This window comes from Typopeltis vanoorti, chromosome 15 (assembly GCF_054136105.1).
Source record: "Typopeltis vanoorti isolate ZY-2024b chromosome 15, IOZ_Tvanoo_1.0, whole genome shotgun sequence".
Classification (NCBI taxonomy): Eukaryota; Metazoa; Arthropoda; class Arachnida; order Uropygi; family Thelyphonidae; genus Typopeltis; species Typopeltis vanoorti.
The window spans coordinates 43,880,142-43,895,947 of NC_143563.1; the positions used below are offsets into that span (position 1 = coordinate 43,880,142).

The 15,806-nt window shown below is 36.3% G+C and overlaps 1 protein-coding gene across 2 annotated transcripts in view; it reads left to right on the forward strand.

Annotated features, from left to right (window-relative positions):
• LOC150098716 (uncharacterized) overlaps positions 1-15,806 on the forward strand; it is an 80,704-nt gene that overhangs the window by 5,762 nt on the left and 59,136 nt on the right. For both annotated transcript variants that reach the window (XM_090405114.1, XM_090405115.1), the window contains exon 2: positions 14,019-14,146. In XM_090405114.1, coding sequence (XP_090261240.1) covers positions 14,019-14,146 — 128 coding nt within the window. The remainder of the gene's footprint in view (positions 1-14,018; positions 14,147-15,806) is intronic.

The window sequence follows — 15,806 nt, forward strand, 5'->3', positions numbered from 1 at the left end:
TAACAGGGTGACAAATGCATTGGATGAGAGTGATGCATACACAGTGGTATATATAGATTTTGTGAAGGCTTTTGATACATTTTCACGTGACAAGCTGATAATTAAATTATAACAGATGTTAGAGTTTAGAGGTTTGATGATGGGCTGGAGATTGCTTGCTGATACCTATCAGACAACCACTATGGTGGAGCGATATCCCAGAAGAGAAAAGTCACTAGTGCTTTGCCTCAGGGGTCTATTGGGGCCATTATTGTTTAATTTGTATGTAAATGACATTGGAAGGGTTTAAATGGTGATATTGCAGGTGATGCAAAGTTGGAGAGAGAGCTATGAGAAGTAGAGCAGATGTTTTAGCCTTATGAGAGGACTTGAATAGGCAAGTGTGCAGGATATCAGTTCAGTATAGCAAAGTTTAAGGTTTTAAAATTTGGGATGCAGAGGATAAGATTGATGGAGTAATCCTAGAAGAGGTGGAGGAGATGAAAGATCTAGAGATGATGGTGGATAGCACCCTGAAATGTTGGAGACATTTAGAAGTAAGGATGTTATGGTTCCATTGTGCAAGGCTTTGATCAGACCACGTAATGGATTACTTGCAGAGATTTGGTCACCAGGTTTTTAAAAAGATAGTGAGTTGTTGGAGAAGGGTCAGAGAAGATTAATTGACCAAGTCAGTTTCAGGTTTCTGGAATGTGGAATATGAGGACAGATTGGGATAATGCAAATTGAAGAGCCTTGTAGATATGAGGTGTAATGAGTAGATTTTTTGCATGGAGAGTGGTGGGTGATCAGAATGCATTACCCGAAAGTGTGGTGAGTGCAGAGACAGTGAATGTATTTTAGTTGAGGTATGATAGGCTCTGCGTAGGAAAATGGGACCTCCTGCAATGAGTTACTTAACTCCACAGAGGTCTGATGATGATGATAATATCTAACCAGTAGTTGATTCCATTAACCTCATATAATGAGTGCTGTTCACCATTCAATTTCACTGAAACAAAGATACCATAAACCAGCTCTTACAGAATAATTTTGGAGAATACGACTGAAGTTGTGAAAGAATTGAATGAGTATTTTGTGAGTGTATATGTCAGCTCTAATCAGTTAGAAAGAAAAAAAATATGCCCAAGTAAATTAATTAAATGGATTATTTAATTGAAGATAATTAAATAATCCATTTGATGTATACAAATGGATTATTCTTCTACTCTCTAAACCATAAGGCTGTGGTTTAGAGAGTAGAAGTTGAGTGTTGATTCCAATTACTATGCATGTGGATGTTTATGAATATGGCATAAGGCATACTGATCAGGTGTTTTCTCCCAGAAACAGGTTTTTTTCTTCCCTCAGACCAGGCAAACTGGCCCCACAAACACACAGATGTAGAGGTATAGAACACTTCAAAGAATGATGGTAGCCTGCACTGGCCCCTGGCTAGGCAATAGTAACTTCTGACCAATACCACAGCTCGGATCCAAAGGTCAATATTGGTATCTTGAATACTTCCATACGCTAACAACAAGTGGTAGATAGATTTTATTGCACAATGTGAGATCACTCCCCTGCTTGGAAATCTGAAATAGTTTGAAAATGTTCCATGTTTGGGTCTGTAGAGCAGGGTTTCAAGATTATTTAACCCTTATTGTACTTGCTACACTAAAGTGTAATAGGTTTACAAGCTTTCTTGAGGGGGGGGGGGATTTCATGTGGGAAAAAAAATGATAAGGTTGGAGAAAAGGATAATGTGTTTCCTTTGGTAATGTCAGGGTTAATGAGTTCAGTTTTTATCATGTTCAGAGAATTACTGAGACTGAAAATGGGAATTTCTGATTACAAGTTTGCAGTGGCTTCAATTCATAAAGGTGGCTCATCACATGAAGTGGAATTAAGAACAGTATATCCTAGACAAACCTGCTTACCTTTTATTGAAGAGTTTATGACAGAAAGATCAAGGTACTGTTTATTGTAATTTTATATGAGTTGAAATAAAACATTTGATAAGAGTTCCACATAAGAATTTGTTTAATTAAAATGAACAAGTTCTTATCTATTAACAAATAGATATAAGTGATCACCAAGTGAAAGGTATGAAATTGATTAACAAATAGACAACAGGAAGTGGTGAGTTGGATGAGGAAGTCTTCTAAGTCATCTTAGAGCAGATTGCTGCTCCTGGGTTTGGCATTGAGGTTGGTTAGTTTGTGGTTTATTGGCTCATACTGTGCCATTACAAAGATTATAGGAGTGCATGTGGTAATACAAAATAAATAGCTAGATAAGTGAGTAATATGTTATATACAAAAATACAAAAAAAAATTGAGCCATGCCATATCTACTCTATACTATAAAATGATAAGCTGAAATTGGAAACGGATGTGACATCAGCTTGAAACAGATGTAGGCTGTAACGGTTTTGTGTAACTTTTTTGTCAAGTTATTTGAAACTCAGGGGCTACCCTGAGTGTCGATTCTTCAAAATTTGAGTCATCAGAATTCAAGGAGAACCGGCCTACCAGTCCGGAACATGGGGGGATTGGGCGCTGTAGGCATCAGGGGGCGGAGCCCCCTAGTCTACATATAAATTGCATTTATGGTGAGATGTGTTTGTAAACAGTTAAAAACCTCATGCAGTTTGTCTAAGTCTGATGATTTGCCTAAGTGTATATGGCTCAGTCAGATTTGTAAAAACTGCATTTACTCTCTTGAGTGAAGTTCTGGCATTCCACCAGAACATGGCATATTGTAAGACAAGTGTTGCATTGTTCACACATAGGTAGGTCATCAGTCCTCAATAGATAAAATGTGTTAGATATGATTGACTTATGTCTAACAAGTACAATTTCCTCTCATGCAATTTATTTGCCAGTGCTACCCACCATGATGACCATCATTGATTAATTAACTTTGCTTTTAATTGTCTGTTTAGGGAACTGATAAACTATATATATATATATATATATATATATATATATATAGAGAGAGAGAGAGAGAGAGAGAAGGTACGAACTGACCTAGCAGCTGCATTTGGAGTCTCATTTCCTCTTATTCCAATGTTGCAGTATCCATCATAATTCGGCATCAAAATTAAGAGTCCCCATTTGATATAATAATTATAGAACATCATATTATTTATTTATTTAGTATATGGTATGACAAAGATACATGACATCAGAATATATAAATACATATTTGTGCAGACAATAAAAATGAGACAAGTAATGCACATATGCAAATATCAGGTAAAAAAAAAAAAGTCACTAAAATTTTAAGTCTAGTTCAGATAGCCAATCAAGAGCTGAAGGATCTGCCTCAAAAAAATTCTCTCAGGTCATCAGGGTAGGCTCTTATGCTGCAGTCCTCCACAATGTGGCAGATGGTTTGGTTTATGGCCCCACAGTCACATTGGGGTGTAGGTGATCTTCCCCACTTGTGTAAGCTGTCTGCGCAGATACCATGTCCTGTGCGTATCCTATTTAGGCTTTTCCATTGATGACGTGGAAACTCAATTCCCTTCAGATTTTTGTTGGGAAGGATATACTTGTTTAAGTCTGTGGCGATTTTTCTTTCCAAGTTTCTAGCCATTTTGAATTAACATTGAAATTGCTATTTACTAGTTCTTCAGCTAGTATTAGTGGAGGCCATCGGGATTTAAGGCGATTTATATATGAGAGGTCTTCATGTGTTGGCAACAGGGGATTGCTGTTTATTTTTTTGTACTCTTTTACTAGAGCATCTTGTCTGCACAGATTCAGTGGTGCAATATTGCTCAAAGTTGGAAGCCAGTAGAGGGGAGTGGATTTGACACAACCTGTTATTGTCCTCATCGCTGCATTTATTTGCGTGTCGATTTTCTTGATATGAGGACTGTTTAGCTAGGCCAATGTGGAGTATCGCAGTGTAATAGCAGAAGAGCCCCATGTAGAATCACACAGTTTTGGTATGATATTATTACGGGTTTTGATCTTTAAAGAGAGATTCTCCAGATGTCTTTGGAAAGATAGTGTTCTATCCAAGGTAACACCCAAATATTTAGGGAAATATTGGTGCTGCAGTATTGTGTTGTTAAAGCTGAAGTTTCCTATTTGTCAATTTGGTGTTTAAGTGAAAAGAGCTAACCTCGGTCTTATTGAGGTTTGGTGTTAGTCTCCATTTATGAAAGTATTCTGCAAAGAACATCATAAAGCACTGGATGTGGATTGTACACAGAAGAGGAGATGGCCTGTAAAAGTGGCTGTATAATTCATATGTGATATAAGGGACTTTGTGGTTTAATACAGTGATTTCTCAGTTGTCTTTCAAATAATAACCAAACTCTCATTTACAAATTCCTGAAGGATTTGTATGTCATCTGATTCCTGCATATGACAACAGATTAATTTCCCAAAGTGATCAAACAATTGAAATATTATTGTATAATCATAAAAAATTTAGGCTCAAATATTAAGATTTCTTTCTTTGCTGATGATGTAAACTTGGGTTAGTTGTTTGGATGACTCACTTTTTTTATAGGATGATCTTAAAAAAGATTGGAAAGATTGATAAGGAAATGGAGGTTTAAAATTTAATGTGAGTATATGTAATCTAGTAAGATGATGGCCAGTTTAGCCAACCAGCAGTCTCTGGGTTCGAATCCTGCTCTCATCCAGATGTTTGTGATTGCCTTTAGGTGGGAGATGACTTTCATTTGTCTCATGTAAGACTATACTCCTGCTGATTGAAGGCAAAAGTGGTTTCAAAAAAGTTTTAGTCATAAGGCACTCCCAGCCATTTGACTTGGCATCATTTATTATTCAATCCATCAGAAAGATAGTGGACATTACAATTTTTTTTTATAACATATAATTATGAAGAGAAAAATAAATGAATAAACTGATGTTATTGTAGATATGCAATGAATTCAGTTATGGTATGTTTGCTTGTGATGACACATTCCAGTAACTCTGGCATATTGTGAATTTATGAAAATCTTATTTATCATTTAATTATCTCTCTGTGGGCTCTTCAGTGACATTTATTCTATAGGCATGAAATATACCATGTGATTTTATTTTAAAACAGTTGGGTAAAAATTTTAGAGAAGTGATTGTGGCACCCCAGCACTGTTGTTAAACATTCAGCCTGGACTTGGGTTTAAAGATTAAGTTTTGGCTCTCCTCTTCTCCAGTGGTTCTTTGTTAAATATCTAAGCAATAGGGGATTGGAAGTGCAGTATTTATTTATTTATTATTATTATTATTATTACATGTTATTTCCATGGAGTGTGACGATTCATCACTGCAGATTCACACTCATTCTTAATTCACATCGTACCTATCAAACTGCTCCTTAACTTGTTAACTGACACCAAGCACTCACAATCATCTCTGGCTATCCATTCCACCATTCACTTTTTTTAGGTGTGTGTGTGGGGGGGGGGGTTGTAGAATTCATAGTGAGAGATTTTTGCATACACAGAAGGCTCCTGGATAGTGTACAACTTAGCCATTTATGAATTTTTCCATTATTTTGGATAGATAGTACAGATTTATCTGAAAACCATAAGTCAGTAAATATAATGGTAACATTATATTTATTGACTCATGGTAGCAAATTATGAGAAGATTGGAGAGAGAGAGATAAGGAGATAATATAGTAACAAATTATGAGAAGATTGGGGAGATAAGGAGAATTATGAGGAAATATGGTAAAACAAGGAGAAGGATAAAGGGGAAGCTGCAAAAAGAGAGTGGTGAGTAAAAGGATAAGAAGTAAGTTTTTTGCATGGAGAATTGATAGGAGCATGGAATACATTGCCTGAGAGGGTGGTGAATGTGCAGATAGTGGATGTGTTTGAGTGGTATGATAGACTTTGTGTTGACCTCTATGGAGTCTTGTGACTCCATAGAGGTCAGGAAAAAAAAAGTAAATCCTTTTTCAGAGAGGAAGAGTAATGGGCTAATTTTCAAGATAGGAGATAATTGACAGTGGAATAGGAAGATATAAAAAGAGTTATAGCTATGTGTTAGATTTTGAACCTTGGAAGAATACTAATACCACTGAAGCCTTTTTGGTGTCCTGGCTGGTTAAGATTTTTATGATATTTTGCTGATGAAAGATTATAGAGGTCATCACTATGAAGTATATGGTGTACTAGGAGTTGATTTTCTTAGTTCACTGATACAGATTCTGAAGGCAAATGAAAAAAAAGAAAGAAAAAAAAAAAAGAAAAGATAAGAAATAAATTTTAGTTTAATCCTTTATCCAAGTGTTCGTAAACAAATTTTGCACCTGAAGATACTTCAAGACTGAGGCAACTCTTAGCAAAGGTGGACGAAGCTCTCATCACTCCTGTTTCAGTATCTCCCATAATGCAAAGCACATCTCCTTGTGGATATGTATAATGCTATGCATTAAGGGAAGAGCCACAACCCAGACTGGTTTCGACCTTTATCGAGGTCTCATCAGTGGGAGCCAGGCCCAGAAGTGAGAAGTGGAGATACCAAGGCAGAACACAGAACGATACTGTTTTGATGGGTGAAGGCATAAATGTTTTTCATATTCTCCTCCATCTGAAAAGGTAAGTTCTTTGGGTGGAGAATTATTGAGCTTTAAGCTCGCCCTGAAAGGGCAGTGAGATTAACTGTGTTCAGCTGAGCATAAAATTGATTTGGGTCTCTTGTATTTGCAGAAATCTGCTTCATTATAGTTTGAAGCTTGCTTGATCAGTGGGTTCGGATGATTAATTGTCTTAATGAAGAACTTTTCAGCTAGGTCATGAAGGAGAGATGTGATGTAGGGAATGCTGACATCTCTGTGAATTTGGGAGTTTCTGATAAACCACAGAGCATCCAAACTCATTCTCAGACATTTGTTTTGTATTCTCTGCAGCTTTTGAATATTTGTTTTCGAAGTATGACTCCACGCAGGAGATGCGTAAGTTATGACTGGGCGTATTACCATCTTGTATATGAGCAGTTTGTTCTGAGTATCGAATTTACTTTTTCTGTTGATCATGGGGTAGAGCTGCGCTATTGCTTTGGATGTCTTTGAACTTATGTGTTCTATATGGTTGATGAATTGTAGTTTTTTATCCAGAATTACTCCAAGATATTTGACTGTATTCTGTCATGGGATTTTAACACCTAGTAAATTTATATCTTCCTTGATTTGAGGCTTTTTTCTAGTGAACAGTGTGGCTGAGCTCTTCTGTGGATTGGTTTGAATTCTCCATAAACCATCTTTCCAGCGTGTGAATGTGAATGCTTTGGAGTCTCTTAATAGCTAGTTTGGGGCTGAGAGATCTTGCTAATAATGCAGTATCATCAGCATATAATGCAGTGATTGTTGAGCTTGGGTTTTGAGGGCTATCAGCAATATAGATAGAAAAGAGCAAGGGGCCCGAGAGTGAGCCCTGCGGCACTCCCACCAGAACGTTGCATCTGGTTGATACAGTTTCATTTATTTTGACTTGCATGTATCTGTCTCTGAGTTAAGAGTGAATTATTTTAACTAGATTAGTAGGAATATTGAATGTGGTGAGCTTGTAGAGAAGACCCTGATGCCACACCTTATCAAAAGCATTTGTAGCATCTAAAAAGACTGCAGCTGTATGAAGGTTCCGGTTGAAGCCTTCAGAGATGTATTCGATCAGCCTGTGGATCTGCTGAACGCTGGAGTGGTTTTTTTCTGAATCCAAATTGCTCATTTGGGATTATATGTAGTTGGTCCATTTGTGATTGAAGCCTAGTAAGGACTACTTTTTCTACGCTCTTTCCAAAGTTAGACAGAAGACTGATAGGTCTGTAGCTTTCAGGGAGTTGAGCATTTTTTTCCCATCTTTTTGATTGGTGCGACATCTGCTATTTTCCATGTTAAAGGGAAATACTGGAGTCTGAGGATGGCATTAATTATGTTGACTAGATGTACAATGGCTTTTCTGGGGAGTAGTTTAATTATTTTGTTTGTAATTGCATCTGAGCCTGGAGCTTTATTGTTGTTCAGGTGGGTTATAATGTTTATAACTTCTATTGGAGAAGTAGGTGCGAGAGGTTGTAGGTCATCTTTTTGTTGTGTTATGGCCTGCCTAACTCGGTGGTGAATCTTGTAGATGAGATTGATGTTCAAATTTTCATATGAGGGGTTGCATTGACTTTCCAAGCTGTCGGCCAGAGCCTCTGCCTTTTCTTTATCAGTGTGAGCTATTCCTTTCGAGGTTTGAGGTAAAAGTTGTCTTTTGGTGCGGAAGGTTCTCAGAAACTTCCATGTGGAGTTGTCTTCAGGGTTTAATTTCGTTAGCTTAGATTCCCATTCTTGGTTTCGATGTTTTTGGAGGGCTTCATGGACTTGTCTGTTTAATTTGTTTAAATTTGCTTTATCTTGAGGGGCTCTTGTGTTATGATACCTCTTTCTGGTTTTGTTTTTCAGTCTAATTAAATCCATAATTTCCTCAGGGATCCATCCACTAGGGTGAAAGACTGTAGTTTGGGTAATTGACTTTATTGCATTTTTGATTTGACTGGTAAAGTTGTTTGCAGCCATTTCTATCTCCTCTTTAGTGTGAATAGTAGGGACTGGGCCAATGTGATCAGGTAGGATTCTGGAGAGTTTGTCCCAAGATATGAAAGAGTGGGGAGGGAAGAATTGTTCTTGTGTACCAAAGTGAAGCATAATAGGGTTGTGATCTGATCAAGTTCATTTATTGTTTCTAGCTGATATTGGTATCTGATGTTTTTGAGGAAAACTATGTCAAGTACATCTGAACTTCCAGTTGAGCTGTGATGGGTTGGCTCTGTGGGTCCAGTTACAACAATAGAATGTTGCATTGAGTAATGATTTAGAGTTCGACCTTTGTCGTCTATTGTGGAGTTATGCCAGGCTGTATGTTTGGCATTAAAGTCACCAGCCATGATGATGGAGTCTGTGAAGCCAAGAATGGAGTCCAAGTCAGATACCATCAATGGAATGCTGGGTGGATTATATACAGCATAGATTTTGATATTGCCAGCATTGTTGGTATTAACTTCAATGCCTGTTATCTCTAGGTTCTTGGTTTGGGGATTGGTCAGAACATTGTGGCTTAGGTAGTTTTTAATGTATATAGCTGTTCCTCCTCTGCTGCTGGTGAGTCTATCTGTTTTGTACATAGTATAGTTCCGTAATTTGGGAATATTAGCTGGTCTGAGATGTGTTTTATTTATCAGTATTATGTCAGGATTATGCCTGTGAGAGAATTCTTGTAGTTCTAGAATTTTGTTTTTGAGTCCGTTGGCATTCCATGCAGTGATCATGAGAGAGTTGGGATGGAATTTTCTTCTATTCATTGTTGAGGGCTGTCAGAATTGAGTGGGTACCTTGTAGGAATCTTTTTGTGGAGGACGGCGAAGGATTCGTCATACTGAATTCTTGTAACATGGTAGCTAGTGAGGCAGTTAGTATACTGATGTTAGATTTGAGCCTATATGGTCATGAGATGGAGTAGCCTTTGTTCATGCTGCCTCTGCATAAGTTTTAGGCATTTGTTTCCTTTCTTGAGTTGTCGGGCTAGAGATAGTTTGGACTGGGGTGTGACTAGCACGGCTGTCTTGAGCATCGCTGAATTGTGTTGGAAGGGTAGTTTTTTGTAACCCTCGGTTATTTGGGTGTGTAATGCATCCCTTGTAATTTGCGGGGTGAGGTCCTCCACAATTGGCACATTTAGCTGGAGTGGATCTTGGTTTTGTACACATAATGGTCTGGTGGCCCTCGCCACATTTTAAACACCTGTAATTTGCCTTGCAAAGTTTTTGGGCATGTCCAAACCTTTGGCACCTATGGCAAGGCAGAAGCAATGGAGAGGTCATCTTTACCTATACGAGTTGCCAAAAGGTGTACCACCTTATTATTAAATTACTCTGGATTCAGAGAAAGATGTTGAAAGTTTATTTTCCACTTGGTTAGAATATAATAAATTTAGTTTAGTCCTTTATCCAATTATCCTTTATCCAGCATTTTGCGCCTGAAGATACTTCAAGACTGAGACAACTCATAGCAAAGGTGGACCAAGCTCTCATCACTCCTGTTGCTCCCATTGATGAAGGTCGAAACCAGTCTGGGTAATGGCCTTTCCCTTAATGCATAACATTATACATATCTGCAAGGAGATGTGCTTTGCATTATGGGAGATACTGAGACAGGAGTGATGAGAGCTTGGTCCACCTTTGCTACGAGTTGCCTCAGTCTTGGAGTATCTTCAGGCTCAAACTTTGTTTGCTAACACTTGGATAAAGGATTAAACTAAATTTATTATAGGCTAACAAAGTGGAAAATAAACTTTCAAAATATAAGAAAATTTACCCATAAAAATTCAGATATTTGTTTTTGTTCAGCTGTTGTATAGCCAGAACACTAAAATAGCTTTATACAAGACAAGTGTTTATACCATTTTTTAAACTAATTTTCTCAGAATTCTGGTATAGCAGAAGGAACTGATGGCATCAATGGAAGAATCATGTCAAAAATGAAGATATTAAAAAGGAACTTGGCATTGTTAGCATTCAAGAATGTGTGAGTAGAGTTGATCTCGGATGTTATGGTCACTTAAATAGAATGAGAGAGAAACAGTTAGCAAAACAAGTGTTTGATGCCAGTAAAAAAGACCTAGTGGAAGATCAAGATCTAGATGGATTGGTGCTGTAAGAAGTACCTTAGTTGACTGAAATATGACATCCGATAATATTGTTATCTCACAAGATAAGATTAATTTCGAACAATTCTTTCTTTTAAGGTTACACAGTGGTCAGCATTCATAGTGAAGAATTTATGGAGACACAGCAACTGAAACATCTGTTACTATCTTAATGATAAGTAAAGTAATTATTCTAAAACATGTGTTGTGTCCCCATAAATTCTTCACTATGAAGGAAGATTAATTTGGAGGAAAATTGTCATTAGGAAGTTAGTAAAAATATAAACTTCTCTTGTAATGTGGTCATAGTATTAAAAATTTGATGATAATGAATTGTGGTAATGCAGTTTCGAAATAATATTATAGAAGCATCAAGTCTGTTAAATTATGTTAGAGTTTTGTAAATGGAATGAGGAGTCATTACAAATGTATAGATTAAATAATATGAGTATTAAAATTTTTATGTTTTAAAGTTGGTGCTACTTAGTTGTCAAGCATTACGTATTATTAAAAAATAGGCAAAAACAGGGAATGTAATTTTTTTAAAATTTCATTTTAAGTTATCACATCAGAAGCATTGGTTAGCAAAACAGGTGTTTGAAGCCAAGTTGGCAGGAAAGAGACCCCAAGGAAGGCAGGTCTAGGTGGATTGATTCAATCAGAAGTGCCTTAGAAACACAGAATGTTAGATACAATATTGAAGTGCTGACAAGTAATAGACTAATATAGAGGAAAATTGTTATAGGCAATTAATGATAATATAAACTTAATCATGTAGTGCTGTCATAGTAGTCTGAACACCCTTTTGAGGGTACATATCAGGAAATCGATGATGATGATTCAAAGCATTTAGGCATATTGTAAAGGACATAAAGCATTTAGGCATATTGATAAAGGGTGTTTAGTGAAGCTGTAAATATGCAGAAGAAAGAATTGAATGAGTTAATTGTTTTGGCAGGCACAAATGATTTGAAATGTAAGAAATATGCAAGATATGATATGAAAGAGATGTTAGTAGAAGCAAAAATGAAGAGTAAGAAAGTAAAGAATTTGAGTCTACTGCCTTGGTATTACAGAACTGACAAGGACCATAATTGCTAAAGAGTCAATGAGAAGATTGTGCAGGAGGAACTGGTGTGCAGTTTATTGATGTATGGAGTGAATTTGAATGGACAAAAGGACTTATATATGTCCGACAGACTACATTTTAGAGTTAGATGTTTGGAGAAGGTGTTGTTTAGTGAGAGTGTGGTAGTGCGAAACTAGAGATATTAGAGGGGGATGAAATCAATCACGTGTCTGGCCTCTGCTGTGATAAATGATCATGTGTACAGTAATGATTATGAAATGGCGAATGAGATTCACAGGTTTCCAATTTGAATGGGTTGGTAATGACATTATAGAAGGATAACTATGGGTATAAAGAGATGTTGAAATGCATGTACATGAATGCAAGAAGTATCAGGAATAAGAGTGAGAAGTTTGAGGCATTGGCCAAAAATTATAAGCATCAATGAGACAGTTTTGACTGAAAATGATATGGTTACAGGGATAGAATGTAAAATACATTCTATTTTCAGGACGGATGGAAGGAACAGGACAGAAGGTTGGGTATTGTTGACGATAGCTGTAGAATGACAACTAAAAAAAATTAGAATTTAAAGAGGATTTTAGGTATGAGGGAGATGGTTCATTTGGAGCTGTCTGGTGTGAGATAGAGGCAAATAGGACAAAATACATTGGTGGGTACTGCTATAGACCAGGGGTCCACTGGAAAATGTAGATGCCATGTATTGGCAGATTATCACAGTGAGTGTAGGCTGAGCAATTATTATGGTAGACTTCAACTATGAGGATAGACAATAGATTGGAAGGAGGAAAGGGGACATGGCAAGATAGAAGTGGAATTTATATAGTTGTTAGGTATAATTACATGAAACAACATGTTAAAGAGTGGACAAGGGGTTTGATAGCATCAGAAGATACATCCATAACCAAGGTAGATACCCTGCTTCCAATTTGGGAGAGTGACCATGCAGTCTTGTTCTAGGAAGCTGCCAAGCACGTGGAATTCTCTGTCAAAAAGAGGTTTATGTTCAACTGGTGATTATGAGAGACTCGGGAGTCATCTTGGAACAGTGCCATGGCTTGAGAAGTAACAAGGAAATAAATGTCTGTAGTACATAGCAGGTGGCCCATGATTGCTTGAGAGTACCAGTATCAGACTACATACCCAAGGTCACAAGGATAAACCAAGTTGGAATTTAGTGGACGAGTATGGATATAAAGAAAGAACTGTAAAAAAGAAAATATTGTGGATGGAATGTAAAGAAAAAATGAACAGTATACTCATGCAGTACAAAGTGCAAGCAAGAAGGGTGACTAGTATGGTGAGAAAGGCCAAATCAGACTAAGAATTAGCTAAACAGGCCAAAATAAACCCAAGAGTTTTTTTCATTGTGTATCAAGTAAGAGGAGAAAATGACTATGGCAGGATGAATATAAACAATGCTCATGATAGAAAGGTGACAGAGCCAAAAGAAATAATTGAGTTTCTGTGTGATTATTTTGCAAAGGTGTATCATTCAGGTAGAAATTTGATAGTTGCTGATTTTACAGAGACACATATCAAAATTGAAGTAGATGAACAGAATGTGTTCACCATATTAAAAAATATGAATGTGAACATAGCAGGGGGACTGGATTGCATATCAGCCCATGTTATTATCCCTCTTTTTTAAGGCTATGATTTGGCCATGTCTTGACTACCGCACACAGATTTAGTCACCTGGGCTTTTTGGGGACCAGGAGATGGAAGAGAGGATTCAGAGATGAGTGAATAAGGTCTGTGGAATACTCCCTACGAGGATAGGTTGAAGGTTTGTGGGTTACAAAGTTTAGTTGATAGACAGAAAAGAAGTGACTGATAGAAACTTTTAAGATATTAAAGGGATTTTATAAAATAGATGCAAGTGAAATTTTTTAATATATGGGCCAACCATGGAAGTTGTGTAAGAGTGTAGCTAGTAAGGGGATGGTGACCAGATTTTTTGCATGGAGAGTGTTGAGTGAGTGGAATGGATTGCCAGAATTGGTTGTGAGTTTCCTGATGGTGAATGGATTCAAAGAGAGGTATGATAGGATTTGTGTATATAATGGTTAATTTGGGTCTCCCACGATGAGTCTCCAGTCTCCATGGAGATACTATAATAATAATATGATTATTATCAGGATTATATAGCCCATTGTTAAAAACTGCTTTTAGGGCCACCCATACAGGATTGAAACTTGTTAGTTTTATTATTATTATTAGTTTTTCTTGTATTTATTTCTCTAAATTTTATTGTAAATTTTTAATGATTTTACTTGCTTTCAGCATGCACTGGTCAGCAACCTGCTATAGATCACATGAATTTGCGAAAGATTAGCCAAGAGTTAAAAGAGTTAGTTCCTCTGAATGCTATTTTACCTTCAGAAACATTTGTGCAGCCAACAAAAGGAGAGGTAGGAATTCATCTATCCCTTTCTCTGCTTTTCTTTATATTGTATTAGTCCTGTTCATTATGGTTTGTTTTTCCATCAGATAACTTTTTTTCTGTTGACTATTATCTTGGCAGATTGTGAAATTATCAAAATATGTGCATTTTATTTTTAAAATAAATCTCTTGAAAGACAGCATCTACAAAGGGAAAAAAATTATATTATCCTTTTTTAACCACTTTATTCTTTTTTTTTAAATATAATTCCCACACGTGAGAGCTTGCAAAAAACTGTATGGGGAATGGTGTGCAAAAAATGAGTTAAGGACTCCATGGAGTAACCCATAATAAAAAATTAAAAACGAAAGAGGGGATGAGAAGTTGATTCGATATGTTTGGAGCTGGACTGAATGGCTGTTAATTGGCATTTGCTCATTTATGGACTTGAGGGAAAGTGGAGAAATAGTGTCACATAGTTTGACAGCACAGTGTGCATGAAAACAGTTATATAAGATGGAAACAGTATGTATGTGAGATAGTGATCGGAGTAAGTCTGTGAGAGAAGGATCACCAGTTAACCCAATCACTCTGATGGTTATAGCACATACTCATCTAATGTTTTTTAATAATAAATTTCTAAGAATTATATTTTAGTCACTTGTGAAAGTAAGCAGTACTTAAAATCAAAAACTTATAAGTAAATACGTAAATATATATTTGGATAGCCAACAAATCTCTATATAAAACTTATGTATTTTATTATTATTAATAATAATAATAATAAAATACATAAGTTTTATATAGAGATTTGTTGGCTATCCAAACATTTAGTAGATAACTATGTCAAATAGTTGAATTACCTGTTCTTCATTAAGCTGGTCTCATTGGCGGGTGGTAGGGTTTCTTCTCTCTCAGATACTTAAGATCTTTCATCCTGCAAAATAGTCAAGCCATCTTGAGAATACATGCAATTAGCAGACATAATACATTGGTTGCATAGCCATGTTGATTCATTGATTCCAAATAGCTATAGCCTCATATTTATATAATTTTTTTATCTATTTAAATAATTAAGGTATAGCATTATTTAACAGTTTAAATTGGAAAGTGGCAGCTTTTAGAGATGAAACGGTAGACTCAAGTATACAAATAATATAGAAAACATGAAGAAAAAAATGACTTTGAGCATTAATAATCAAACCTTGAAAAAAACACAAAACATATTGGCAAAGTCAGAAAGGAACATTGATTAATTCAGCCAGAGAGGCATGTAATAAAGCTGTTTGTAGGGATAGAAAAGTCCAAACTATGGTGGACACAAGAAGTTGGAGGCAATCCTGGAAAAGAAGAGAGCATATCAAAAGTTTTCTAGAAGTAATTGAGATGATATCTAGGCACATCTCTAAGGTTGCTTCAAATAAAGAATAAGAATGAGATCAATGGGTATTTCACCCATTGATCTCATTGATTAATTGCACATCATTGAGAAGTGAGAGAGTTCAGACATTTTTTTCATAATGTACATCATAGACTACTACTTAAAAGCCTTTTTTATAACTGTGTTCAACGTGCAAAATTGTGGGAGGATAATGAAAGTAATGAGTTTTCTTAACACATCATCAATTGATAGCAAACTTGTACAGTGAACAAGACGCTATCGTAAGAACAGATGTTGGATTAACTGA